We start from the raw sequence: 26592 nt of genomic DNA, 5'->3' as shown, positions 1-26592 counted from the left end.
CTAGTGGAGCACTGTGGGATGCTACCTAGGTGCTCAGAAGCACGTACCCCGTCAAGAACTTACTCTTATGTAAAAGTCTAGAAAGAAAACCATGAACATATTGTTAAGCTAAAGACTCAAATCAGAGCATCAGTGTAGGGACTCATAGACTCTAGTTAGCCAGCTCACCCCACCTCCCCCTCCCTTGCCCTATCCTCCCAACCCCCATCCCCACCCCCTCTCAATCCCCTCTCCACTCTTCACCCGACCTCACCCCCACTCCCCCACCCCCCGTTCAATCCTGCCACTTTCCGCCACTGCCTATGTGACTTTAATTAATTGCTGCAGGGAAGAAGGGAAGAGAATGGCCTGTCACCAGATGAGAGCTTCCCACTCAGTTAATATAATTGAGACATCTGGTCAACCTGCTTATCTTGGAAAATGTCCACTAGTACTTAAAACCTTGCCCTTGGGATGATGCCTTACCCCAGGGATACATCTGAATCCCAGCTCTGACATGTCAACCTCTTAAAGCCTCAGTTTCCATCTTCAGGGTCCAAGCACCTGCTTTGGAGGCTGGGGAGGCTGTCTTGGAGGATACATTAATTTAAGTACAGCTAGACTAGAACATTTGCAAAATTAATGCATTTATTTACTTATTTAAATTTTTGGCTTAAAAATTAGAAGGGGTAATTTATTTTTATTTTACATGTATAAGGGTTTTACTTTCATATATGTCTGTGTAGCTGTAAGTGTCTGATGCCCAGGGAGGCCAGAAGAGGGTGTCAGATCCCCTGGGACTGGAATTACAGATAGTTGTGAACTGCCATGAGTATGTACTGAGAACTTAGCCTGGATCCTCTACAAGAGCAACCAGTGCTCTCAGCTACTAACTCATCTCTCTGGCCCCCTTTTTTTTTTTTTTTTTTTTTTTTTTTTTTTTTTTGCTTTTTGAGACAGGGTATTGTAAACCAGATTGGCCTTAAACTTGCTATGTAGCTAAGGTTAGACTTGAACTTATGATCTTTCTGCATCCACCTCCCAAATACTGGGATTGCAGGCACAAACCACCACACTGAAATAACTTATTTATTTATTTACTTAAATACATAAACAAATAACTTTATGGATGATCTTCCTATATAGCCCAGGCTGACATCACTTTTACTCTATAGCCCAGGTTAGCCTCCAACTGATTACCTTCCTGTCTCAACCTCCCAGGTGCCAGGATTATAGGCATGAGCCACCATACCCAGTTCAAACCTTTATTTTTTTTTAAAGGGCAGAAGGCAGGATTTGAACCCCTGGCTGAGGTCACTTGTCCTTGAATTACAATGTTATTGTGATAGGATTACTGTCAAGTCAGTAAGTAGCAGGGCAAGAGCCTTGTAATACTTCTAGCTGAAGAAAGGTTTTGGGGATGGAGCCTTTGAGGCCTTGAACATTGAACACTGGGATGCTAGGAGGACAGTACCAGCCCCTGTAACTGTCTTCCTGTGTCCTGTAGCATCGAAGGATCGAATTTCTATACACAATGGAACCTTCACTTGGTCCCAGGAGAGCCCGCCCTGCCTGCACGGGTATGAAACCCCACATAGATATGTTCTTGGCTTATGAGAAAGTGTCCCACCTGGGTCTGCAGGCTAGGCTAGGCCAGGCCAGGGTTCTGTGTAGGGAGGCAAGGGTTCCTGCATGTCATAGCTGTATAGAGGGGGCACGGGGTACCTGAGCATCTCCATCAGCCAGGAGACACCCCTCTGTTTCCCACCTGACCAAGAGGAGCCTTGAGGCCCAGCCTTATCAGCTGTGACCTCCTTCTGTGCCTCTTGTATCAGTTTCAAGGTCATTGTCAGCCTGCCCCAAGATACTTCAGAAAGAGAAAGTCTGGCCATGTGTCTCCACCTCTATCAGGAGTGGTTACTGAGTACTCTCTTGCTATGCACAGGCTCTGTTCTGGATGCTGGGGACAGAGGGAAGCCGGGGCTCTGCTCTCTTGGGGTAACATTTGGGTGGACATGGGACACAAGGGCTTGAAGGGACAGAGCTGGCGGTGTGGGTAGGTTAGCATTCAGCTGAGGGCATAACAGGGGAAGGCTCTTTGAACAACAAGGAGACCAAAAGCAAAGACAGGCAGAAGCATATGAGTCGCAGGCTCTCTCAGTCTTATCCTGTTAATATTTGGGCTGAGAATTCCTCACTACAGGCTGTCCTGGGCCTTGTAGTATGTTTGAAAGAACTGAGAGCTTCTGAACACCAACCCCAGTCAATTGTGGGATATAAACACCTCTAGATGTTGCCAAATGACTCCACTCAACTAAGGCAAAATGACCCCTGCTGGAAGCCACTTGGACTATGCTTAAGAAGCGCTAAGCTTAAGGCGGTGGCGCTCACCTTTAATCCCAGCACTCAGGGGGCAGAGGCAGGTGGGTCTCTGAGTTGGAGGTTTGAGGAGACAGAGTGAGTTCCATGACAGCCAGGGTGACACAGAGAAACCTGTCTTGAAGAAGAAAGAAAGAGAGAGGGAGAGAGAGAGAGAGAGAGAGAGAGAGAGAGAGAGAGAGAGAGAGAGAGAGAGAGAGAGAGAGGAGAGGAAGAAGAAGAGAAAGGAGCAGAAGCGGAAGCACTAAGAGCGTGGCTGGGTATAACTCATATTCACCAGAACTTTGCTTTTGATCCTCGGTCAAAGCTTGGAAGAGTTATGAACTCATTTAGTTTTTTGAAACAGGGTCTCACTGTGTAGTCTTGGCTAGTCTAACACTCACTCTGTAGCCCAGGCTGGCTTCAAACTCAGAGATCCAGCTGCCTATGGCTCTCTAGTGCTGGGAGTAGAGGTGGACATCACCACACCCAGCCCTGACTTGATCTTTAACAGGTCCCCGTGGCTTCTGGGCTGACTTCATAAGATAGGCAGAGGTAGGCTGGGGCAGCGATGGGCAGAGCAGCAAGGCACATATTACAAAGGCCTACTACAGCCAAGCCCTCATGCCGTGCTCCCCTCTGTATGTGTATGTATGTGTGCGTGTGCATGGATATGCATACGTGTAGGCACACACATGTGCTTACATCTGCATACTGGCTATGGGTGTGACTGTGTGTACACTGTCTGACATGTCTGTAGGCGTTTCTATGGCAGGCACATCTGGTGTGCTCAGATGGAAGAAGAAAAGCAGATCAGATAGCCAAACAAGGATCAGGCAGGAAAGGCCCTGTGTATCCTCTTAATGGTCTCCCCAAGGCCTGAGGACCAGGATGGGGTGGGTGTGTCTGGGGTTCCCTGCTTTTGTACACACCCAGGCTGGGCCTTCAGAGCTGCATCTCCCCTGGGTTGCCAGGATCAACCTCACCGTGCCCCAGGGCTGTCTGCTGGCTGTTGTGGGTCCCGTGGGGGCTGGGAAGTCCTCCCTGCTGTCTGCCCTGCTTGGGGAGCTGTTGAAGGTAGAAGGGTCTGTGAGTATTGAGGTAAGGCTATCCCCATTTCTCCCTGCCCCAGCTGCTAAGATGTATCTTCAGAGATGCCACACGTCTTTCCCTCACAGCAAGAGCCCTCCAGTCACTGGCTCAGCCTCCCTCCCTCTGAGCACCCAGTTTTTCTACTCTCATATGAACTACCAACAGTAAGGAGTGTTTCAGGGTTCCGTGGCTTACGTGCCTCAGGAGGCCTGGGTCCAGAATACCTCTGTGGTGGAGAATGTGTGCTTCAGGCAGGAGCTGGACCTGCCCTGGTTGCAGAAAGTTCTAGAAGCCTGTGCCTTGGGGTCTGATGTGGCCAGCTTCCCTGCAGGAGTTCACACCCCAATAGGGGAGCAGGTGAGGAGACCCTGGGTTCATATGCTCCCTGACCTGAGGGCAGAAAGATGGGGGACAATAGGGACAGAAAGGGGGGAGGGGAGAACATCCCAGTTAAGGGCCAAACATACAGCACTGTTCAGTCATTGAGGAGAAACTAATTTTAAAAAATAAAGCAAAGACAAAGGGAAAGCCGTGTGTCTGCTAGGTGATGTTAATCAATCTGCTTCTCTCTGGACCTCCCCAGTGTATCTGAGCAGAGAGGTTCCCACACAAGACACAGGCATCTGAAACTATAGAACCAACAGACTCTGAAAGCTATGTGCTAAAGACCAAATCTGGCCATTACTTGTTTTTGTAAATAAAGTTTTATTGGCACACAACCATCTATCCAGTGACTTACAGTCTATGACTACTTTTGTTCTCAGAGGTCATAGCTGGGCAACTGGGACAGAAATCAAATGGCCCTCAAACTTTACAAGAGTTACTCCCTGACCCATCCTAGAAAATGAAGGCTGACCCCTGGATTAGGGAACTGGGAATCGATGCTGGGATCAAACCTAACCCTTTGCAGATTCTGAGCAGCTGCTTCACTTCTGAGCTACAGCCCCTACTTTGTTTTTGTTTGAGATAGGGGTTTAGGACTTTGGGAGGGGGGGAAGTGTGTCTTTTTTTTTTTTTTTTTTTTTTTGGACAGTGCCTCTTTGTGTAATAGTCTTGACTGTCCTGGGACTTACTATGTAGACCAGGCTGGCCTCAAACTCAAAAATATTCACGGGCCTCTGCCTCCTGAGTGCTGGGATTATATGCCATCATGCCTGGCTGGGGTCTAGAACTTTTGATCCTTTTGCCTTAGCCTCTTGGGTGCTGAGATGAGGAGCACGTGCTGCCACGGCTGGCTCAGGCCCCCTAGTTTCCATCCCTTCTCCCTTTAGACAATCCAGCCCAGCGGGTAGGAAGCACTGTGCCAACAGGTCCTCACTCCATCCCTCTTCCCAGAACTCTCAGGTTTTCCCATTTCCCTCAGAGTCAGAGCCAAAGTTTTGACCATCCCCATAAAAGCCTCCACGTGAGCCCATTTCTCTCTCTACTTCCTCTCCAGTCATACGTCCCCGTTCCTGCTCTCTCCGGCTACAGGGACCCCATCATGCACACTCATAGTCCAGGGCCTGAGTACATGCTCTTTCCCAGCAGGAAAGCCATCTCCCTGGGACACACAGGGCTATGTCCCCTCCTCCTGTCACCTTCAAGGACAGGCCTGCCCTCATCACCTTTCTCAGTACATACTCATTAGAAAAGGTCAGAAAAGAAGGAACATGGTTGCTCACTGCTAGAGCCCCACAGCCAGGTATATCCAAGTAGAGCAGCCATGGGTGAGCACTGGCTGAATAAATGGATGAGTGAAAATAAGGGCTGGATGTGTAGGCGACAGAGAGCAGGTGGTGTCCTCGGTGCACATCAGCAGTGGGAAGAGGGAAGAAACACCGGGCAGAGAGGGAGGGAGTCATAGCCTGGAAGAGAGAGGGGAAATGGAGCACAGAGCCACAGAGCACACAGAAGAAAGGCTGGGAAGTGGGGTAGCAGGCTCAGGCAAGCAAGGGTTCTGGCTCAGTGTTTACAGCCAAATGTGACCCAAGGCACCGGGAGCTGCCCCTGGCTGAATGAGCAGGGGTGTCCCTTGCCTATGTCATTCTGTTTTGTTGTTGTACTTTGTTTCTTGAGACATTGTTTCACCCTGTAGCCTTGACTGTCCTCCAACTCAGAGATCCACTTGCCTCTGCCTGCCAAGCACTGGGATTAAAGGGTTGCGCCACCACTGTCCCACCACCCGGTCATTCTGATGTCACCGGCAGATGTGCATCCGAGTCGCTGTCTCGCTCATGTTCCCAGGGCATGAATCTTTCTGGGGGCCAGAAGCAGCGACTGAGCTTGGCTCGGGCTGTGTACAGAAAGGCTGCCGTGTACCTGCTGGATGATCCCCTGGCGGCCCTGGATGCTCATGTCAGCCAGCAGGTCTTCAAACAGGTCATCGGACCCAGTGGACTGCTCCAGGGTACGGTAAGTGAAGCTGAGGAAGTCCTGAGAGTTCCGTCCTAACCACGGGCTGTATCTTCAGCCCTTCTTGAGTCCAGTTTTCTTCTTGTATCAGTCAGCTTTTCCTGCAACAATGCTGTGTAACAAACAGCTTCCCAAACCTCGGTGGCTTACACTTATATCTTTCTCAGGAAATCTGTGGTTAAGCTATTCACAATGTTTCAACTTTATGATGGTCTAAAATTGGTACGTGTTCACTTGTTTAAGATATGTAGATTTGGATCCTTCCCTGGGGTCCCAGTACGTTCTCATAGTGCTAGTTGTGGCTACAAACTGTGGCTCCATATGCTGTGCCTCTTGAGGAGGAAAAAGCAAGCTCTGAGATGTACCTGTGGCAGAGCCTTGGTGCTCGGTGTAATGTACATTAAGTGTAATGTATTCCCAGGATGGTGTGTGGCTCAGTGGTAATATTACATGCACAGAGCCCTGAGTTGCACCCCAATATTCATGAGCCGGTACCATGCTGCGTGCCTGTAATCCTACCTGCTGGGAGGTAGAGGCAGGATGATCAGAAATTTAAGGTTACCCTTGATGTCTTGGCTAGCTTTAACTGTTAGTGCAGCCTAGTCACCTGAGAGGAAAGCCTTGATTGGGGAATTTCCTAGATCGGACTGGCCTATGGGCATGACTGTCAACTGATGTAGGAGAGCCCTGTCCACTGTGAACATCACTACCACGGTCTCCAGGCGCGTGGTCCTGGGCTGTACGATGAAGCTAGCTAAGCACGGTCTTTTGAAGGAGCCACCCAACAAGCCACACCCTCATGTCTCCTGCTGTACTTCCTGGGCGGGGAGTGAGTTCCCTGGTTGGAGGTAATACCACATGGATTAGGAAGCAGGCCTGCCTTCAGGTTCCTGCCTTGTGTTCCTGTCTGGACTTCCCTCAATGAAGGACCGTGACCTAGAAGGGTAATCCAAATAAATCCTGTCCTCCTCTAAGTTGCTCTTTAGGTCATGATGTTTGTCACAACAACAGAAAGGCAGTTAGAACACTTAGTCACAGAGTGAGTTCAAGATCAGCCTGGGCTACATGAAACCCTGACTCAAAAAAAATTTTTAAACGTATTTCCACTTGTTATATTTTGAACCAAAGATGAGATTCTCAGATGACCCCATAGCCCCATTAGAATGAGAAGCTCTCAAAGATTGGCCTTAAGCCCACAAGTCTTCTGAGTTTGAGATACCCCCCACTGATCTCTTTGGGTATGTATGGTATTCTCCTGAAGAAGTGCTGGTGCAGAGGAAGGGGCATTCCCACCCCCTGACCTGGGGACACTCCAGCATGTGTAACTTCTGCCCTTCCCTGCCCAGACTCGGATCCTTGTAACACACACGCTGCACGTCCTGCCCCAGGCTGACCAGATCCTTGTGCTGGACAATGGGACCATCGCAGAGATGGGCTCCTATCAGGACCTTCTGCATCGGAACGGAGCCCTGGTGGGCCTTCTGGATGGAGCCAGACAGCCTGCCAGTGAAGGAGAAGGAGGTATTGGCTGGGCATCGCTGAGTCTCTGTGCCTGGCTCCCTGTGGGAGAAGGCTGCAAGTGTCCCACTGGTGTGGGTGGAATACCCTAACCACACCCATCTTGAGAGCCCACCTGGCACTGCAGCCCTGCACACGGGCCACCCTGCCCCCACAAGGAGCGAAGGACACTGCCTGGGGCTCTCGGTATCTCTCATCATACTCTTGGCTTTCTTTGCGTGTTTACATGTGTAGACGTGCATGTATGTTCCAGCGTGCATACATACATGGTTAGAGGCCAGAGGTGAATCTCGGCTGTCAGTCTCAGCAGTTGTCTATCTTGCTTTCAGGGTCTTTTATTGAGATCTGAGGCTCCCTGAGTCTGGGGAATGACTGACCAGTGAGCTCCAGGGTTCCCACCTTCCCAAGGCTGGAGTTCTAAGCATGCACTACCATGCCTGGCTTTTTATGTGGGTTCAGGGGGGTGGAGCTTAGGTCCTCACATTATGAGACAAGTGTTTTACCAACTTGGCCATCTCCTCGGCCCTATTGGTACAATATTTCACTTGACCCTCACCAGAGCCCTCTGAGGTGGGGGCAGCCACTTGTACAGGTGAGGAAAATGTGGCCCCAGAGTAGCATCCAGTGTCTATGCTCAAAGGTGCTAAGAAGACACTTCAGGGAGTGTTTGCTCCTAGGTCCCTCTGCATACCAGAGGGCAAATACCAAACTTCCAGAGGTAACATTGCCCACGAGTACAGTGAGAAATACCAACTAAGCCACTTCCCTTATTTCCATTCATTGAGTCAGCATGAGGCCTAATTGTCTCCATTTCACAGATGAAGAAACTGAGGCCTGCAAGTTAAGAAATCAGCCAAAGGTTACATACATATGAGGTTTGTTAGCAACAGGGCTGGGCCAAGAAGCCAAACTGCTAGGTGCCAGAGAACGTGTTTTAGAATTGGTAGGACACGCTGTCCTCCATGTCCCCCATGTCCTCAATTCCTGCTTTAATGTTACCCCTGGCCTTGGGCCCTGCCTTGTCTAGAAACATCTGCTCAGCATTGGCCCCAAATGATAGGACAGATAGATGGCTCAGTTGGCAAAGAGCCTTGCAACAGAGGACCTGAGTTCAGTCCTCGATATCCATGTAAAATGCTGGGCATAGTAGCACACACATGTAATCCCGGCTTTGGGGAGACTGAGGCAGGAGGACTCATGGGACTTGCTGCCCAGTCAGCTCAGCCTCATGAGTTCTAGGCCACTGAGAGACTCTGTCTCACAAATCAAGGTAAACAACACTCAAGATTGTCCCCTAGCCTTTGCATGCATGCGTACACATATACACATGCATGCACACATGTATACCCATGAGTGCGTACACATGCACACGCACACATATTTATACAAAAAAGAAAACACGTCTTAGTTATTTTTCTATTGCTGTAATAAAACATCAGGACGAAGACAACATACAGAAGAAAGAGTTTATTTGGGGCTTACAGTTCAAAGGCTGAGAGTCCATGGCTATCATGGTGGGGAGCACGGCAGTAGGCAAGTAGGCATGGTAGCTGAGAACTAACATCTTGAGACACAAATTACAGGGCAAAGAGAGAGACTTTCGGAATGACTTGGGCTTTGAAAATCCTCAAAGCCCGCTTCCAGTGACACACCTCCTCCAACAAAGACACACCTCCTAATCCTTCTCAAATAGTTCTAACAACTGGGGCCACGTGTTCAAATGCATGAGTCTCAGGGGGTCATTCTCCTTCAAACCACCACAGCACGTAACGGTTGACTCACAGTGTCATTGCTTTTGAACTTAAAGATGGTACCTCGAGCACAGAACTTGCCTATTTGCATTGGACAGCTTTTGCTGTGACAGGGCTGCGTAACAAGCATCACCCATATCTCGGTGGTTTGTAATAGCACTTACTTCTTGTTCAGAGGTCTGGAGCTAAGCTATTGTATTTCTGCTCAGATTTCTGGCCCAACACAGGAAACATCAGATGGGAGTCTATTCCTGGGGTTCTGACACCTGAGGGTTCGTGTGAGTTAGCAAGGAAAGAACATTCTAGGCACAGTGCACTACCTGAGCACGTGTGTTGGTGAAGCAGAGGCAACTTGACTTTATGCAATATTCATGCTAGTTCCCGACTCTATAGCATGAGCTCAGTGTTTTCTGAATGAATGAAAACGGATGAACCAGTAATGCTTCTGAGTGACCCCGGGGGAAGGGCTGAGAGCAGAGGACGGTTGTCAGAGCAGGAACTGTGCTAAGGAACCATTTGCTCAGAACGATTAGAGCACCACAGCTGTGAGTGTCAATGCCAGCATCTGGGCTCTACGCTGTGGCTTCACTGACATCCTTGACCCTTGCAGGAGCACACGCTGCAGCCACCGGTGACGACCTTGGAGGCTTTCCTGGAGGTGGGAAGCCCACACACAGAGCAGAGAGGTGAGTTCACTGGTGCTGAGCAAAGGGTGGGCAGGTTAAGGTCAAAATGAGATCTGCTTGTGGCTACTGTGCCTCAGGCAGAGGGGGCAGCCAAGATCATTTACGGAGTGCCCGTTTAGTACCCCTGTAGGCTCGGGGATGGATGATTCATTCACCCCATATGATCCATCAGTCAACTGACAGGGTTAAGCCTCCACTTCTAAGACAAGTGCTTGGAGTGGGCCAATGCCAGTCATTAGAGCAGAGAAGGTTGGCTGCCAGGAAACTCCTCAGCATGACTGGACACGGCTGTGCAAGACTGCACTGCTCCCGTTTTGCCAGACAGGCCACGCTGGAGTCTGGCCAGAGCACACAGGTAGAAGCACCAAGAGGGAGTCCACTGTCCCCCTTATTACCAGTCCTCTGCACCCATGGCACGCGTGGACTCACCATGGACCTGGACTTTGACAACAGGTCACTGTGTACCAGGCTTCTATACCAGTTGAGGGTCTTTGGGCCTGGGGGATACTGAGGATGGGGACAGATCCTCTGACATCATGGCTACCCCGAGAGTGCTCCTGAGAAGCAGGGACGTGCACAGGAACCCGAGTAAGATCAGGTGGACGTGCACGTGGATGTGGGCGTGGATGTGTGATGGGGGAGGGAGGGAAATGTGCATGCAAGAAATGACATGCCTGGATGGGAAAAATGACGGGAGTGTGGAAAAGCAGGTGGTGGATACATGAGTGGCCGCATGGACTGAAAGATGAAAGGAGGGACAGACGGATGGAAGGATGAATGGTTAGAAGCACGGACAAATGGGGTAAAATGGCATCAGGGAACAGGCCTAAACAAGACTCTAGAGTGCTGGAGCTGAGTACCATGTAGGAGGAAGTATGGTGCCTGGATCACCCACTTACCCATGCATCGATCCATGCACCTACCCACCCATGCAGTCACATCCACCTATGTGTTCACACCCACCCATTCATTCACACCCACCTGTGCATTCACACTTTCCCATGCTTCACACCCACCTGTGCATTCACACCTACCCATGCATTCACACCCATCCATGCAGTCATATCCACCCATGTGTTCACATCCACCCATGTGTTCACACCCATCCATTCTTTCACACCCACCCATGTGTTCACACCCATCCATTTGTTCACACCCAACCATGCAGTCACACCCACCTATGTGTTCACACCCACCCATGCGTTCACACACACCCATGTAGTCACACACCCATGTAGTCACACACCCATGCATGCACACACTCTTCTTATCCACCCATGTGACCACCTCCCCTTTTGTTCTATCCATCCACCCTTGCACCTATCCATCTACCCATGTGTCCATGAATGCCACCCTCCCTCCCTCCTGGGTGAGTTAGTGAAGAGTAGAAAGAACCCCAAAGAGCTGGCTGGCTACCATGGGAAGGAGCTCACAGTCCCCCATGGGAAGAGACACTAACAGCCTGATTTCCTCTAAACACTAGGCCCAGACCCACTGAGGCAGGCCCTGTGAAGGGCAGCACCACTTCAGAGGCACAGACAGAGCCTTCTCTGGACGACCCTGAGGCCACAGAATTGATAGCAGGAGAGAACAGCGTGCGGTATGGCCGGGTAACGACCAGTGCTTTTGCTTCGGCTCTAACATGCCAGGGAGGGCGCTCGCCTTTCTCGAGTACCTACTGTGGGCCAAATGGGATTGTAATCTCCCTGATCCCTAATCCTCACACTATCCCACCTCACCTTGGTCCCTCAAAAAAAGCCAACAGGCAATAGCCTCATTTTAAAGATGAAGGAGCCAGGTATACAGGATGATACTTGTCTCTATTGACCAACGCTCAAGACCAGGAAAGCCCAAATCTGAAATCCATGGTGTCATCCCTCTCCTTCCATACTGCCTCACTCTGTCCTTCAGTCTATCTTTTCCTGAACTCATACGTGCACCCCCTCAGCCATCCTTCATTAACCCACCCACCCAGACATGGCTTCCTGTAACCCACAGGAGTCTCTAGTAGGAAGATCCTGAGGCAGGGGTCTGTACGGGGAGATGGCATGCCCAGAGGCTCTGCTAATGTTGCGTTTGGGAATTTGACCTGACCTACACCCAACTCACTCTCCTCTCATTCCCTTCTCTGCCACCCCTCCCTTACATGTCTCATAGGTGAAGACCACCACATACCTGAGCTACCTGCGGGCGGTGGGCACACCCTTCTGCACGTACACCCTGTTCCTCTTCCTCTGCCAGCAAGTGGCATCCTTCTGTCAAGGCTACTGGCTGAGTCTCTGGGCCGATGACCCGGTTGTGGATGGGCGGCAGATGCATGCAGCCCTGCGCGGCTGGGTCTTTGGGCTCCTTGGCTGTCTGCAAGGTACCCCGTGTCAGTGAGCACTGCTCAAGCCCTGCCTCCCACCCCACCTCTTCTGTCTTTGAATGTCTGCTCAGAACATCCTAGGACCAACCATCCCTGTGTCCTTAAGGTGCGGCTGAAGGGAAGAGGGGCCTGGGGACAGTGCTTCCCTGCTAAGGTGTCTGTGACCTAGCTGATGACCTCCATCTCCTGCCAATCCTCCAGGCACAACCACGTTCGCCACGCCACGCCCATGTTCGCTACGCCCCCACCCATGTTCGCCACGCCCCCATCCACATTCGCCACTCCTCTGCCCAGACCACACTCCTTACCCAGAACAGGCTCCAGTTCTTTTGATGCCCTCACTTCCCCCTTTCTCGTTTTTTCTGTTCCCTTAAAAAAGCTTCTGTTCCTTTACTTACTCATTTTCGGTATGTGCATGGACACATAGACACCGCAGCGCATGTGTGGTCATGCCTGCTAGTGTGGGTTTTCTCCTTCTACCATGCTAGCCCAGGGTAGACATGCTCAGGAACACCAGCCATGGCAGCAAGTCCTTTTCCTGTTGAGCCTTCTCACCAACCCAGCTTAACTTATTATTTCAATCAGAAGCAGTCTTTCCTTCCAGTTCAGGCTGACCTCAAACTCAAGATCCCCTGCATCAATCTCCTACATGATAGGATTATATGTCTGTATCACCACAGATACAATAATAAATATTGTAAAGATGCCACTAGCCCAGGCTAGCCCTAGCTAGGCAGCCAACATGAAGCTGAATGCCACCCAAATGGTTCATTCGGGTGAACCATAATGATAATAATTAATAAAATAATGATGATAAAATTATATTTTATTATATAATAAAATACATATTATATGACATATTATATATAATATAGCATGTTATATATCATATATTTTATACTTTATATTATTATGTAATATAATAATAACTATTGTTATTATTCCTGAAGTGATTGGAGGTTCACCTCTGCTACAAGGCAAGGTGCCAAGAGCTCCCATGTGGCCTCTGCCAGGGACACCAGGCTGCAAAGTGATAGTGTCAGATTGCAGCATGGATATTGACTAAGCCAATCCTGTGACCTTATGTGGAATGGCCTGGTTTATGGTTTATGTAGATGTCCCCACCATCTCCACACTCCGGCTACTGAGCGGCCATGTCCCTGCAAGGACAGGCTATGGTGTCCTTGAGTAGAACACACCAGCCTCCCCACTCCAGTGCCCCGTCCTTACCCCATCCTCCTACATTTCAAACATGGCCACAGTGAAAAGACAATGCTTCTGGACACATGGGTTTGGACCCATCATGAAAGCTGTTTGAGTTAACCAGAAATAGCAACACACTCCTGTAACCCCAGCTACTCGGGAGGCAAGTTAAGACTATCCTGGGCTCAGCGGGCAGTGGTGGCACACGCTTTTAATCCCAGCACTTGGGAGGCAGAAGCAGGCGGATTTCTGAGTTCAAAACCAGCCTGGTCTACAGAGTGAGTTCCAGGACAGCCAGGGTACACAGAAACCCTGTCTCGACCCCCCACCCCCGAAAAAAAGACTATCCTGGTCTCAAGGACAGCCCAAGTAACTTGGTGATATACCATCGCAAAATAAGTAAAATCGGGGCCTGGGGAGATGGCGTCACGCAAAGGCTCCTGCCATTGACTAGAGTTCAACTCTTGTGAGCCACGTGGTAGAGACCTGACTCCCACAGGTTGTCTTCTGACTTCTACACACAGGCTGTGGCAGGAAACAAACACAAGTACGCATGCGTACACATGTACAAAATACATGCGACTTTTAAGTGAGAAAGGGGGACTGTCTAAGGATATAGCTTAGTGCAGAGTGCTTGTGTGTGACGCCCTGGGTTCCTTTCGTAGTGCTGTGACAAAAAGCAGCCTCAGTATGATCTACTAGGACAGTAGCCACATCAGCGAGATGCTGTGAGCCTCTGTCTCCTTTGTAAATAGGGACCCTTACAGTTTGTAGACCTGTCTGCCACAGCTGGGAGAAGTCACTTGAATGCAGATGGTCGTTTAATCCAGACTCTGAGCTAGCTGTCAGTCAGCCATGCTGGAATGAACCATTTGTGTGGCACCTAACTGCATGTTGACAACCTAGCTAGGGCAAGCCTTGAAGTCTCATCACAGAAAGATTAAGCATTCAAAGTTCTCCTCTGCTACATCACAAGTTCAAGGCCAGTTTAGGCTACATGTGCGACCATGTCTGAAAAGAAACAAAACTTCTGTGAACTAAGCAGTCTCTAGAATCACAGAAACCTATTTTCCCACAATACTTAGGTGGACCATCTTAAACCCAGCCAGCAGCAAAGCTGGTTCCTGGAGAAGACTGGGGGAGCTCCTTGGAAGCAGGTGCAGAAGACTCAGTAGCACCCAACTTGCAACAGGCCACATCAGCATCCCCAACACTCCACACTCCACTTCAGCTCAGCCTTCACATCAGGGAAGGTTCTGATTGGCCTCTTTATGAGTCTGGCGACCACCACGAGCCAATCACAGTAACCCCCATGGCTGGTGTGCTCTGACTGGCTAGTTGAGTCATGTGACTGCCCACCCTGTACTATGGAGCTGACTATTTGATTGACAGGAGGGTCACCTTGGCAGTGCCTCCCCTTGCAGCCTCTTTCCTAGCTTCTGGTGGCTTCTGGACCCTTGTTTACCTTAGCTGCTACTGCTACTCCAGTCTCTATCTGTGTCTGTGTATCTGTCTCCTGCCTGTGCCCAGTTCTTAGAAGGATATAAAGAACAGGAAAAGGCCTCACTCTAAATCTAGAATATTCTTTTATTGTACCTATGAACCTCGTATTTCTAAATAAGGTTGTATTTAGAGGTCGAGGTTGGTATGAGTTGGGGAAGACACTATTCAACCCTCCAGCAGTGGGTCTTTCAATCACACCATGGTCCATCCGGGTGCTGGGAGACCTGACCCAGCCCAGCAGCGGGTTCCACTCCAACTCTCCCTCTGCAGCTATCGGACTGTTTGCCTCCATGGCTGCGGTGTTCCTGGGTGGGGCCCGGGCCTCAGGCCTGCTTTTCCGGAGCCTCCTGTGGGATGTAGCTCGGTCTCCCGTTGGCTTCTTTGAGCGCACGCCAGTCGGAAACCTGCTGAATCGCTTTTCCAAGGAGACGGACACAGTAGATGTGGACATCCCGGACAAGCTGAGGTCCCTACTGACCTATGCCTTTGGTCTCCTGGAGGTCGGCCTGGCAGTGACGATGGCCACGCCCCTGGCCATTGTGGCCATCCTACCTCTCATGCTCCTCTATGCTGGGTTTCAGGTATGGAAAGGTCAGGGCTAGCCGAGGTCACTTCTGTCAGCCCCTTACTTCTGGGCAAGGCTCCGTGGGAGAGGGTCTGCCATTTTCCGTAGGATGGAGAAACTAGAAGCCCCACCCCCACCCAAGAGCTCCTCGTATCTAACTTTGGGTCCTACTGCTGCAACATCTCTCATTTGCAAACTGCAGGGCACAGCACTGCATGGGCGGGATTATATTGTATTAAGATATCTGTTTTCCTGTGCCAGGGCCAGAGGCCCTCTGAAATTGGCCTAACGCAAAAATCAGCATTGTCTGTGATACCAGCTCTCTGGGAAGCAGATGTGGACCCCAGAGCTTTGCTGTCTGAGTGGATGCATAGCCTGGCAGTCTGGGCTGCATAGGATGCTCAGCTAGCTGGTCTTTGAGAAGCTTAAGCTAGCTCAGTCAGGCCTCAATTTGTACATCCTTCTGCCAGGGGACAGGCAGACCTCAGCTGCCCTCAGCTCTGCCTCACCCCAACACCAAGGAAGTAATCATCGATCCAACCCAGGAAAGATTTTGATTGGCCTATGATGGGTCATGTGCCTGTCCTAAACCAATCATGCTCTGATCTGTGAGGCTGAGCAATGTGACTATATGTCCAAGGCAATATTGAAGGTACCCCCATCCCATCTCTCCTGTTAGCAACCATGTCTGCTGGTGGCCCCAGCTGCCCACGTCATCTCTCAGTCCGCCTGACTTGGGGCAGAGGCTTTGGAGTCGGGCAGAGGTGACTTTGAACGAGGTCCTGCTCCTGAGAAGGCAAGCAAGTGGCTCCTGCTGCTCCTTGTGTGCTCAGAGCCTCCTCTCTGTGTCTCTGCCTCTCCTCCTCTCTCCCACCGCAGAGCCTCTATGTGGCCACATCTTGCCAGCTGAGACGCTTGGAGTCGGCCAGTTACTCATCTGTATGTTCCCATATGGCTGAGACCTTCCAGGGCAGTCTGGTGGTCAGGGCCTTCCGGGCCCAGGCACCCTTCACGGCTCAGCACGATGCCCTCATGGATGAGAACCAGAGGGTCAGTTTCCCAAGACTGGTGGCTGACAGGTAGGAAGAGCCTGGGATCAGAGTAGATAGAGCCCCCTCCCCACAAGAGCTGTCCTGCATAGTTAGAGGGGTCACATGGCTTGACCACAGTCACACAAGCTAGGGACCATCTGAGGCAGAGTCCCACTCAGAACATCTGAACACAGAGAACAGCCGAAGTCCCTGATAGTCAATGGGTTGGAAGTACAAAAAGAAGGATGGTTGCTAGGCAATCATACCAACCTCTGTTTCCCAGATAACAGGGAGCTGGTATCCTTAATCCTTCATCACCTTTAGGGACTAAGAAAGAGCAAGACAACTCCTGGTTCTGCCAGTTTCAAGCTGGTAGACCCTGAACAAGTTACACAACCTCTCTGAGCCTCATTAACTCAACTGCTGTCACACTCAAGGTGGCATTAAGGGTTAAATCGTGACAGGGAGTGCTTGCCACACTCCTGGCACTGCTCCAGCCCTCCCTGGGCCTCAGTTTCATCAGCCATCGAATGGGAGCAGTGTCTTCTCCCCTCCCGGGGATACAAGAGCGCTTGTTCAGGCTAGGTCCTGTGAACATGCCCAGTTCATAACACATGCTCCCTAGCTGTTAAACAAATGAATGGTAGAACAGGACTCAGCGAGGTAGACACACTGTACCTATCCTTTGACTCAGCGAGGTAGACACACTGTACCTATCCTTTGACTCAGCGAGGTAGACACACTGTACCTATCCTTTGACTCAGCGAGGTAGATACACTGTACCTATCCTTTGTTGAGCACATACTTCATGCTGAAGTATGGGCTGGAGCTCGAGCCAGGAATGAGAAAACAAGATCCTTGTCGCCATGGAGCCCAGGACTCGTAATGGTGACAGTAGTTGCTTACATTAAATGATTTGGCTGGGAAGAGAAGCATGGGATGGAGGTCAGTGCATGAGGAGGAGAAACTCAGGGTGGGGCCCCGGGAGAGGTAACGTCAGAGCTGAGTGCATGCGAAGATGAGAACATGGCCTAATGAGGCGGCAGGCCAGGACTGGGAGACGGCGCAGGGGTGGGACGTGGGGGGGGGGGTAGTGCTTGCCTTGCAGGGGGGAGGATGAGCTCATCAGAGCTCACTGTATAAAGAATCAAGGGGTGGTGGCATAAGCTTGTTGGGAGAGGGGGCTTGGGATGGAGGCATGTCAGTTCCTGAGGCTCACTACCGAGCCAGCCTAACTCTCTTGACAAGTTTTAAACCAGCCAGAGACCCTGTCTCACTGGTAGAGCCACTGTCTTAGTTAGGGTTTTACCACTGTGAACAGACACCATGACCAAGGCAACTCTTATAAGGACAACATTTAATCCGGGCTGGCTTATAGGTTCAGAGGTTAGGTCCTTTATCATCAAGGAACATGGCAGCATCCAGACAGGCATGGTGTAGGAGGAGCTGAGAGTTCTACATCTTCATCTGAAGGCTGCTAGGAGAATACTGGCTCCCAGGCAGCTAGGATGAGAATATTAAAGCCAATACCCACAAGGCCACACCTCCTCCAACAAGGCCACACCTCCTAACAGTGCTACTCCCTGGGCCAAGCATATACAAGCCATCAGAGCTGGGTAGTGTCAATGCACGCCTTTAATTTTAGCACTCAGAAGGCAGAGGTAGGTGAATCTCTGAGTTTTAGGTCAACCTGGTCTACAGAGTAAGTTCCAGGACAGCCAGGGCTACACAGAGAAACCCTGTCTCATAAATAAATAAATAAATAAATAAACAAACAAACAAACAAACAGGTGACAGCTGAGGAAGGACAGTTGAGATTGTCCTCTTGCTTACACACACGTGTACATGTATTTACATGCACACCAGGGAGGTGACTGGTGGGGGACAGTCTAGACCAGAGATAGAAAATACATATCTGTAAAACAGGAAGCTCTATGAACACTCAGCATGTGTCAGGCCTGCAGTTGAGTCACCGGGCAAGACAGAATAGTGTCACCTCTCCTCCCACAGTTAGGTCCCACTGCGGGGGGGGGGGGCAGTGGGTGGTGAGCATTTACCACGACCAGTCCACTCCATGCCCACTGAAGTGGGCCCTGCTGGTCCTGCTGAGCCCTGTTTCCCTTTACAGGTGGCTGGCTGCCAACCTGGAGCTCCTGGGGAATGGCCTGGTGTTTGTGGCCGCAACATGTGCTGTGCTGAGCAAGACTCACTTGAGTGCCGGCCTCGTGGGCTTCTCTGTGTCCGCTGCCCTGCAGGTATTTCAGCATCTGACCCCTGGCTGGAGGTCAGATCAGAGATGGGTAGACCCCTGCTGGAGTAGTTCCAAGGACTCCTGAGTCTCAACTGCCCAGAACTAGGGAAATATTATTCTCAGGGAACTTTGAGTGACTTCAAGAAGCTCAAGACCCTCTGTGTGCCCATCTGAATAATGGGCCAGCACTGCCATTTCGGACAGCCTGTAAATTAGCTGAGACAGGCGAAGAGTGTTGAGAGCCAATTTCTAGAAGTGTGTTTGTTGTTAGCTCTTGGAAATATGCAGTGTTGGTCACAATATCTGTGTCCACAAACACACACACTCTTACACATACACATTCTCCTCTGTCTTACACACCGCTTACACACTCCCTCAGACACTCTTACACACACATTCTCTCCTCTCTCTTACACCCCCTCCCCCCATATCTACACAGGCAACATCAGACAAAGAAGCTGTTGCCCTGAGAGCTTCATAAATCTCCTTTAGTGGTCAGTGCTCAGGGCAGACCAGCAGCAGGAAAAGCCATGGGGGCGGGGGGGGGGCAGTCATTTGGCAACTGCCCCTGCTGTGTCAGTCTGGCACAGGTGGAGAGGGCAAGCCAGAAGGAGTAGAGACGAGGCAGGGCCAGCCATGGAACTGCTCATAGATCCTGGCAAGGCACTTGGAGGCCCAGAGTGGAGATCTGGGGAGGCCTAGCCCCTCTGTGGAAGCTGCCCGAATGAAAACCAAAGACCCAGGTCTTGCTGGGTGTTCCGGGAAGGGCAGGCACATACTCTGATCCTCGCTCTCTGTTTTGGGCCAGTGGATTTGTGAGAGTGTCACCTGCTTGCTCTACACACTGTCTTATTAGCCAAGCCCCACCTCTGTTAAGTTGAGTCCAGGTCCTCAACTTCCCTTTTCCCGCAGCCCCCCTTTCTTTGCCTCCCCTGGCACCTGGGTAGGGAGGAGGGCTTGTGGGAGCCCAGAGGATCCCAGCTGAGGTGTCATCTCAAACCAGGTGACACAGACTCTGCAGTGGGTGGTCCGCAGCTGGACAGATCTGGAGAACAGCATGGTGGCCGTGGAGCGCGTGCAGGACTACACTCACGTCCCCAAGGAGGTGAAGATCGGGAGATGGAGTGAGGGACCCTGGGTCCAGGGTGGTGCCTGCCCCCTCTTTCCCACAAAGCAACATTCATGCGGGCTGGAGTCACAGCCAGGGCAGCAGTGATAGTGAAGAGTTAAAACCCTGCTTTCTTGCTCCACTGGGCAGGTCACGCATCTGAGCGTCAACCAGTAGTGTAGTGACAGTGTCCCTGCAACAGCAAGGGGAGGGGGATGTTCCCTCACCTTAGTGATGACCTTACAGTGACAGCCATAGTCCAGCCATGCAGCAGGGCACAGGACAGGACAAGACCGTCACTCAGGCAGAGAATAATGCAGCTACAGTGACATCTTAACCAAGCAGCAAGCCAGGGAGGGACAGGACAGCTTCACAGCTGCAGTGTGCCAAAACAGACCAGTGATGTGTGAGACTTCAGGAGTGTGGCAAAAACGCCACAGGAACAGAACAGCGATGTAAATGGCGTGGTGACAAACTGGGTGCAACAGCTCACAATTAAACCCTAGCAGCTAAAGGTGAGGCAGGAGTGTTGTCGCTAGGTGTATGTGGTGCGTGTGAGGCGGAAGCTAGTCTGAGCTAAATAGTTAGAAGCTATGCTGGGTGGAAAATTTGAAGTTAATCTGGGAGACATGCAAGTTAGGGGCTAACCTGGGCTACATAGTAAGTTAGAAGGCAGTCTTATTTATATAAAGCAAGCAGCAGCTACATAACAAGTCTAGGCTACATAGAGAGTTGGCGTGTGACTGGGATAAATAGTGATTTGGAGGACAGCCTGGGTTAAATAGTGAGTTGGAGGTTAGTCTGTGTTACAGGAATGTTAGAAGCTAGCTTGGGCTACATACGGAGACCTTGTTCCAAAACAACAACAAAACAGTGCTAGGATGACCTGGACTGATTTCCAAATGAAAGGTATAGAGGGAAGCTGAGGTTCTGAGAAGCAGACCACCTGTGAGAAGCTTGCAGGATGGCTCCTCTGATCTGTGCCCAACCTGTTCCTTGACCCAGGCTCCCTGGAAGCTGCCCACCTGCACAGCCCATCGTCTCTGGCCTTGTGGGGGACAGATTGAGTTCCGGGACTTTGGGCTTAGACACCGGCCAGAGCTACCAATGGCTGTACAGGGTGTGTCCCTAAAGATCCATGCAGGAGAGAAGGTGGGCAGCCCTCCATTACCTCCTGGTAGGCACCAGACTCTAAGTCTGAGACCCTGCCCACGTTTCTTAGATTCCATCTCACACACCCTGATCTGCCTCTAGGGGTGGCTTCCTGGATCTCCCTTGTGCTCCCTGTACGAGTGTCGTGTTGGGCTGCATAAAAGGATGGATAAGGGACAGATGAGAGAGGATGGACTGTAGGAAAGAGTGAGACCTGTGGGTAGTGTCAGGGATGACTACACAGAAAGATGGGGAGTAAATGAAAGAATACATGGACAGACCGAGGGACGGGTGGAAGGAAGGCCAGGGGCTGGGAGGAGAAGGTACGGGTAGCACAGGATGCAGGGGAGGACAGGATGCAGGGGAGGATGCGGGGTGTGGGAGGGACTGCCTGGAAGGAGGGGAGTGAGTAACATAGGGAGAGGAGACGGGAGGTGGGATGGAAGGATGAACAGCTGTGTTCAGGGAGCATGCTTAGTGGAGGGTGAGCACAGCGACAAGCCCTGTGCAGGGAAAGAATCTTTCAGATAGGTATCCATGCCCCCCATGGCTGGGGCAGACCTGCTCCGTGTGGGTCTTAGTCTTCTGTTACCTGACAGGTGGGCATCGTGGGTAGGACAGGGGCCGGGAAGTCCTCCTTGGCTTGGGGCCTGCTGCGGCTTCAGGAGGCTGCTGAGGGTGATATCTGGATCGATGGGGTCCCCATCACCCATGTGGGACTGCACACACTGCGGTCCCGAATCACCATCATCCCTCAGGTGAGGCCTAGGACCCTGGGAGAGAGGTGGTGGAGGAGGGAGCAGTGGTATGTCCTTGTTCTGACCCGATATCCCTCCGGCCAGGACCCTGTCCTGTTCCCAGGCTCTCTGCGGATGAACCTGGACCTGCTTCAGGAGCACACAGATGAAGGCATCTGGGCAGCGCTGGAGACAGTGCAACTCAAGGCCTTTGTGACCAGCCTGCCCGGCCAGCTGCAATATGAGTGTGCAGGCCAGGGAGATGACCTGAGGTATGGCCACCCACCAATGGCAGAGCCAGAAGGAAGTGGGCAGGGGCAGGGACAGTTTGGACTCTGCACAGACTCCAAGGGACAACCCCCTTCTGCTACTACAGGTCCTGATCCTTTCCTGCAGTCCTAACCCTTGGGATCTCTGGGCCATGATCTTTTTTCCATGGCAAACCCAGCCTAGACTCTTGATCCTACTCCGTATTTATTTTTGAAAGGAAAAGTATCAGCTCAGGATGCCCAAGATCAAGTTTTCAACACAAAGGAGATTTATATGCCCCAGAGGGGCAGAGGGCAGTGATAAGGGGCTGGAGGATAAGGGAGAAGGGGAAGGGAACGGGGAGGGGAAGGGGTGTCTGTCCCAGAGGGACAAAGGACTGCCTCTGGATAGAGAGGAGACAGATATGGCACATAGGAAAATGGAGGTTTATAAAGGTATCAGGGGTACCCCTGTGTTGAGTGTTTAATTTTGACTGGGCACGTTAATTAGAATGGCCAAAGGGGGCTTTTGATTGCCCACTTCAATATTTTGATAGCTGGCTCTTGGTAGTCAGCCTCAGAAGGAGGAAGTGACCAAATAAGAGACTAGACCTTGGCAGCTAGCTCCGGGAATGTAGATTATGGTTTTGTTGTTGTTATTGTTGTTTTGTTTTTGTTTTTGTTTTTGTTTTTGTTTTTTGAGCAAGGCTTGGAGGAGTGGGAGGGAAGGGCACAGCCTGCCAGACCCGCGCCCCCATGCTCAAGCTGGCCAGAGTGCCCTCAACTTTACAACAAAATACTATGCTTGATGTTGGCACTGACCCCAGATTTGTTGTGGCTAATTGATACTGTGTGCTCTTTCCATAAAGTGTGGTGTGTGTGTGTGTGTGTGTGTGTGTGTGTGTGTGTGTGTAGAGACCAAAGGTCAACCTTGGCTTCTATAGCTCTCCACCTTATTTCTTGAGACAGAGTCTCTCACTGAACCTGGTGCTCATTGCATCTCCTAGGCTGGTGGGCCAAAGGCTCCCAGGAGGGTCCTCCCGCCTCTGCCTTCCCAGAGCTGGGATTACAGGAACATGCCACCATGACCAGCTTGTATGTGTATGTTGGGGATCTGATCTCAGGTCCTTATGCATGTAAGGCAGGCATTTTCCTGCCTGAACCATCATCTCTCTAATAATGCCTTTTGCCACAATATTTTAAGGATGAAATACACAACATAAACAGATGCTGGGGAGATACATTGTACTGGTTTTTTTCTAGCGTAGGACAGTTAATGTAGGGCCTTGAGCATGCTGAGCTCTGGTCTTTCCTGAGTGTGAGATTAGCAGCGTGGAGCATCACCATGCATAACTGGTCGTGGTGGTGCAGGCTTGTGATCTGGCTCAAGGGCTGAGCCGTGGAGATTTCAAGTGTGAGACTAGCCTAGGCTACATAGTGAGATGAGACATTGTCTCAAAAAAAATAAATAAATAAAAATAAGGCTATGTTCCACGCCTTTAATCCCAGCATTCAGAAGGCAGAGATCCGTGAGTGTGAAAACTGGTCTACACAGTGAGTTTCGGGCCAGCCAGGGCTACATGGCACAATCCTGTTTCAAACAAAGAAAACACAAAAGAAACAATAGTTACCTTCTGCAGCTGGTGTCCACTTAAACACTTAGCACGTTGTGATGGGGGCTGGGAGACAGATGCTCAGTGGATTAAGTGCTTTCTGAGCAAGTGGGAGGACCAGAGTTCGAATCCCCTGAGTGCATGTAAGACGGCTAAGCAGGTGTTCGTCGTCTCAGTACTCGGGATGCAGAGATGGGAGGTCCCTGGAGCAAGCTATCGAGGCAGACTAGCTAAGTCAGCCTGGGTTAAAGAGAGACCGTCTCTGTTGGTAAGTGGACAGTGACTGAGGAAGACACGGATGCAGCCCCTGGCCTCCACACACACGCACACGCATGTACCTGCAAAAGGAAAGGAAAAAACAGCCTGTTCAAGAGGTGGAGATCCCAAGGCCCAGAAGGTGTGAGTGACTTGCCACAGTCAACCTACACCAAGACAACAGGAATGAAACCGTCCCACCCCTAAAGACTTGGGCCCTCATGGTGGGATAGGGACAATACACACAGACTGTCCATCCGCAGCTGTCCCTAGGGCCATCTTATAGACAGGCCTATACTACCTCATGACCCCTACTTAGCCTAACCATGCAGTCCATTCACAGTGTGGGTCAGAAGCAGCTCCTGTGCCTGGCACGTGCCCTTCTCCGGAAAACCCAGATCCTCATCCTGGACGAGGCGACTGCCTCTGTGGACCCAGGGACAGAGATGCAGATGCAGGCGGCCCTGGAGCGCTGGTTTACACAGTGCACCGTACTGCTCATTGCTCACCGTCTGCGCTCTGTGATGGACTGTGCCAGGTAAGATGTCCCTCCTGACAGTGGTGCACAGCGCCGAGAGGCATGGGAAGACATGTAATGTGTTCATCTGCAAGTGTCCTGGGGTGGATCCTGAAGTGTCCATTATGCAGGAGGCATGACCAAGACCCCAGGGAAAGGCACTTGGTCCAGGGCCAAGGCATCCAGGAAGCTGAGGGTGTGTGCAGGGGGGGTAGGGGGTTCAGGTCAGGTAGCAACTTGGGAAGTCAGACATCTGGGGGAGTGAATTGAAAGTAGAGCTGGGCTCTCAGTGACAAGCCTCGACTACTGTCACAAGAACTGCCCCATGTTTTCCTTGCAGGGTCCTAGTCATGGATGAGGGGCAGGTGGCAGAGAGTGGCAGTCCAGCTCAGCTGCTGGCCCAGAAAGGCCTGTTTTACAAGCTAGCCCAAGAGTCGGGCCTTGCCTGAGTCAGGACTCTTCACAACCTCGTGGATCCAGCCATAGAGCCTGCAGTGGCTGGAGATGCCAGAGACTCAGAGGCCACATGATGTCCAATCTAAACTCCTCTTTGGGAGGAAGATGGGAAAGAAAGTGACAGAGTATTGGGACACCAGACCCAGAAGAACTCGGCATGCCCAGGTTGGCCTGAGCGAGGCCACGCCCACCCCAGGCCAAGTGGAGGGTGACTCTCAGCCCAAGCTGTCTACGTCAAGGCCACACCCACCCCAGGCCAATCTGATTGGATGCCCTGGACCCAGGTGATGGTGTGCACATGTTCCCTAACTCCTTATTGTGAAGTCATTGTAGATTTCACACACAGTTTTAAAAAATCACATGCAGAGAAGCCACGAACCCTCTGCTCTGTTTATTCCAGGGTGTGACACTTTGTCCATCTCTGGGACAAGGTCCTCTGTTGCTCGTGTGTCTCTGTTTGGATTTGGTGCTTTGTGTTCTCATTGGTTTTTGAAACAGAATTCACATAGCCCAGGCTGGCCCTGAACTCTCTTTGTTGCTGAGGATGGCCTTGAACATCCAATGCTTCCCTCCCAAGTGCTGGGATCACGGGCCAGTGTCACCACGCCCTGTTCGTGGGGCCCAAAGCTTTGTGTGTGCTTGGCAAGCACTCTAACAACTGTGTTGCATCCCAGCTCTGGATTCAGTTCTACACCTGTTTAGAAATTGAAGTAGTGAAGGATCCCTCACTATGTAGTCCAGGCTAGCCTCAAACTCAAGATCCTCCTGTCTCAGCCTCCAGAGTGCTGGAATGACAGGCATGGGCCATTACACCTGCTGTGACTCACCACGGTTAAGTAGTGACATCACCACCACTGTCGACTGTGGGTCAGGGCTGGTGAGTCCTGTGCATGACAGTGCGCTGAGCAGTGTCCTTAGCGTCTACTCAGAGATGCCCTTCTATAACTGTGGCAAAGAGATTTCCACACACTGCCATGGTCCCCCCAGGGCTGCATCATTGATTTAATCTGCCCTTTAGCATCCATGACTCCCTGATACATGGGCAGTGATGTGTTGTGCTCAGGAAAGGATTCCTGCTTGCTTCTAGGACACAGGGCTTGCTCTTTCTTCTACCCCAAGGTTTCTCTGTTTGGCTACCCTCAATAAAGGGTTTGTGGGGTTTCCTGTCAGCCCAGAAGATTCCCCTTTGCTAGTATAGTCTGCAGCTCATTCTGAGGGTTTCCACGGGGCAGGAGCCAGCCTCATCGCTGTGACTTCTTTTCTTGTGCAAAAGAGAAAACTGAAGCCAAAAAGTGGGGACCTGGGGTATCTAGTACCCAAGTGGAAAGTTGCTCCTGGGCTTCCGATCAGCCAGCTCCACTGGTCCTGTGGACAGTTCTGCCCTGGGCGAGCCAGAGATTGGGCACACAGCACTTGGCCTGCCATTCAGCAGCCTGGCCTGGAGCAGAGGCTACTGTGTGTCTGCAAATCCAGCTGGGGATGCAGGAGGGACTCTGGAGATTCTACTTTGTTCTGGGAATAAAGCCTGACCCACAGGGTGGCCATCACAAGGGAGCACCAGGTAGGCAAGCAGGGTAATGCAGGCTAGTAATCCCTCAGCCAAGGTCTCCTGCCTGCAGGGCCCAGCCTATAGAAGGATCAACAATCAGCCCCAGCAGGCCACAGGGCACACATTCTCAGCCTCTGGCTGTCCCTATAGGCCTGTTCTTTTCTGTGGTGGGGGATGAACCCCATGCCTGATAAACATTATCCCTGATCTGCCTCCCTGTGTGACACTGTAAGTGTCTCAGCTACGCCAGTCTCCCTC

The 26592-nt window shown here is 51.2% G+C and overlaps 1 protein-coding gene across 12 annotated transcripts in view; it reads left to right on the top strand.

Moving 5' to 3' along the window:
* The window catches only part of Abcc6 (ATP binding cassette subfamily C member 6), a 54420-nt gene extending 29257 nt beyond the window's left edge, over positions 1 to 25163 (top strand). For 3 of the 12 annotated variants that reach the window (XM_076934421.1, XM_034485205.2, XM_076934426.1), the window contains 17 exons: positions 1487 to 1559; positions 3312 to 3438; positions 3610 to 3786; positions 5656 to 5823; positions 7170 to 7344; positions 9703 to 9778; positions 11262 to 11388; positions 11936 to 12143; positions 15123 to 15433; positions 16297 to 16496; positions 18577 to 18703; positions 19703 to 19804; positions 20813 to 20959; positions 21559 to 21717; positions 21802 to 21968; positions 24156 to 24350; positions 24670 to 25163. In XM_076934421.1, the coding sequence (XP_076790536.1) occupies positions 1487 to 1559; positions 3312 to 3438; positions 3610 to 3786; positions 5656 to 5823; positions 7170 to 7344; positions 9703 to 9778; positions 11262 to 11388; positions 11936 to 12143; positions 15123 to 15433; positions 16297 to 16496; positions 18577 to 18703; positions 19703 to 19804; positions 20813 to 20959; positions 21559 to 21717; positions 21802 to 21968; positions 24156 to 24350; positions 24670 to 24778 (2648 nt within the window). In that variant the 3' untranslated portion in view covers positions 24779 to 25163. Of the gene's footprint in view, positions 1 to 1486; positions 1560 to 3311; positions 3439 to 3609; positions 3787 to 5655; positions 5824 to 7169; positions 7345 to 9702; positions 9779 to 11261; positions 11389 to 11935; positions 12144 to 15122; positions 15434 to 16296; positions 16497 to 18576; positions 18704 to 19702; positions 19805 to 20812; positions 20985 to 21558; positions 21718 to 21801; positions 21969 to 24155; positions 24351 to 24669 lie in introns of those variants that run through there. The other 9 variants (XM_076934437.1, XM_076934434.1, XM_076934441.1 and 6 more) reach the window with 9 other exon arrangements.
* Positions 25164 to 26592: the final 1429 nt, after the last annotated feature.

Source organism: Arvicanthis niloticus, chromosome 1 (genome assembly GCF_011762505.2).
Source record: "Arvicanthis niloticus isolate mArvNil1 chromosome 1, mArvNil1.pat.X, whole genome shotgun sequence".
NCBI lineage: Eukaryota > Metazoa > Chordata > Mammalia > Rodentia > Muridae > Arvicanthis > Arvicanthis niloticus.
This window is presented reverse-complemented; position numbering and strand designations above follow the sequence as displayed.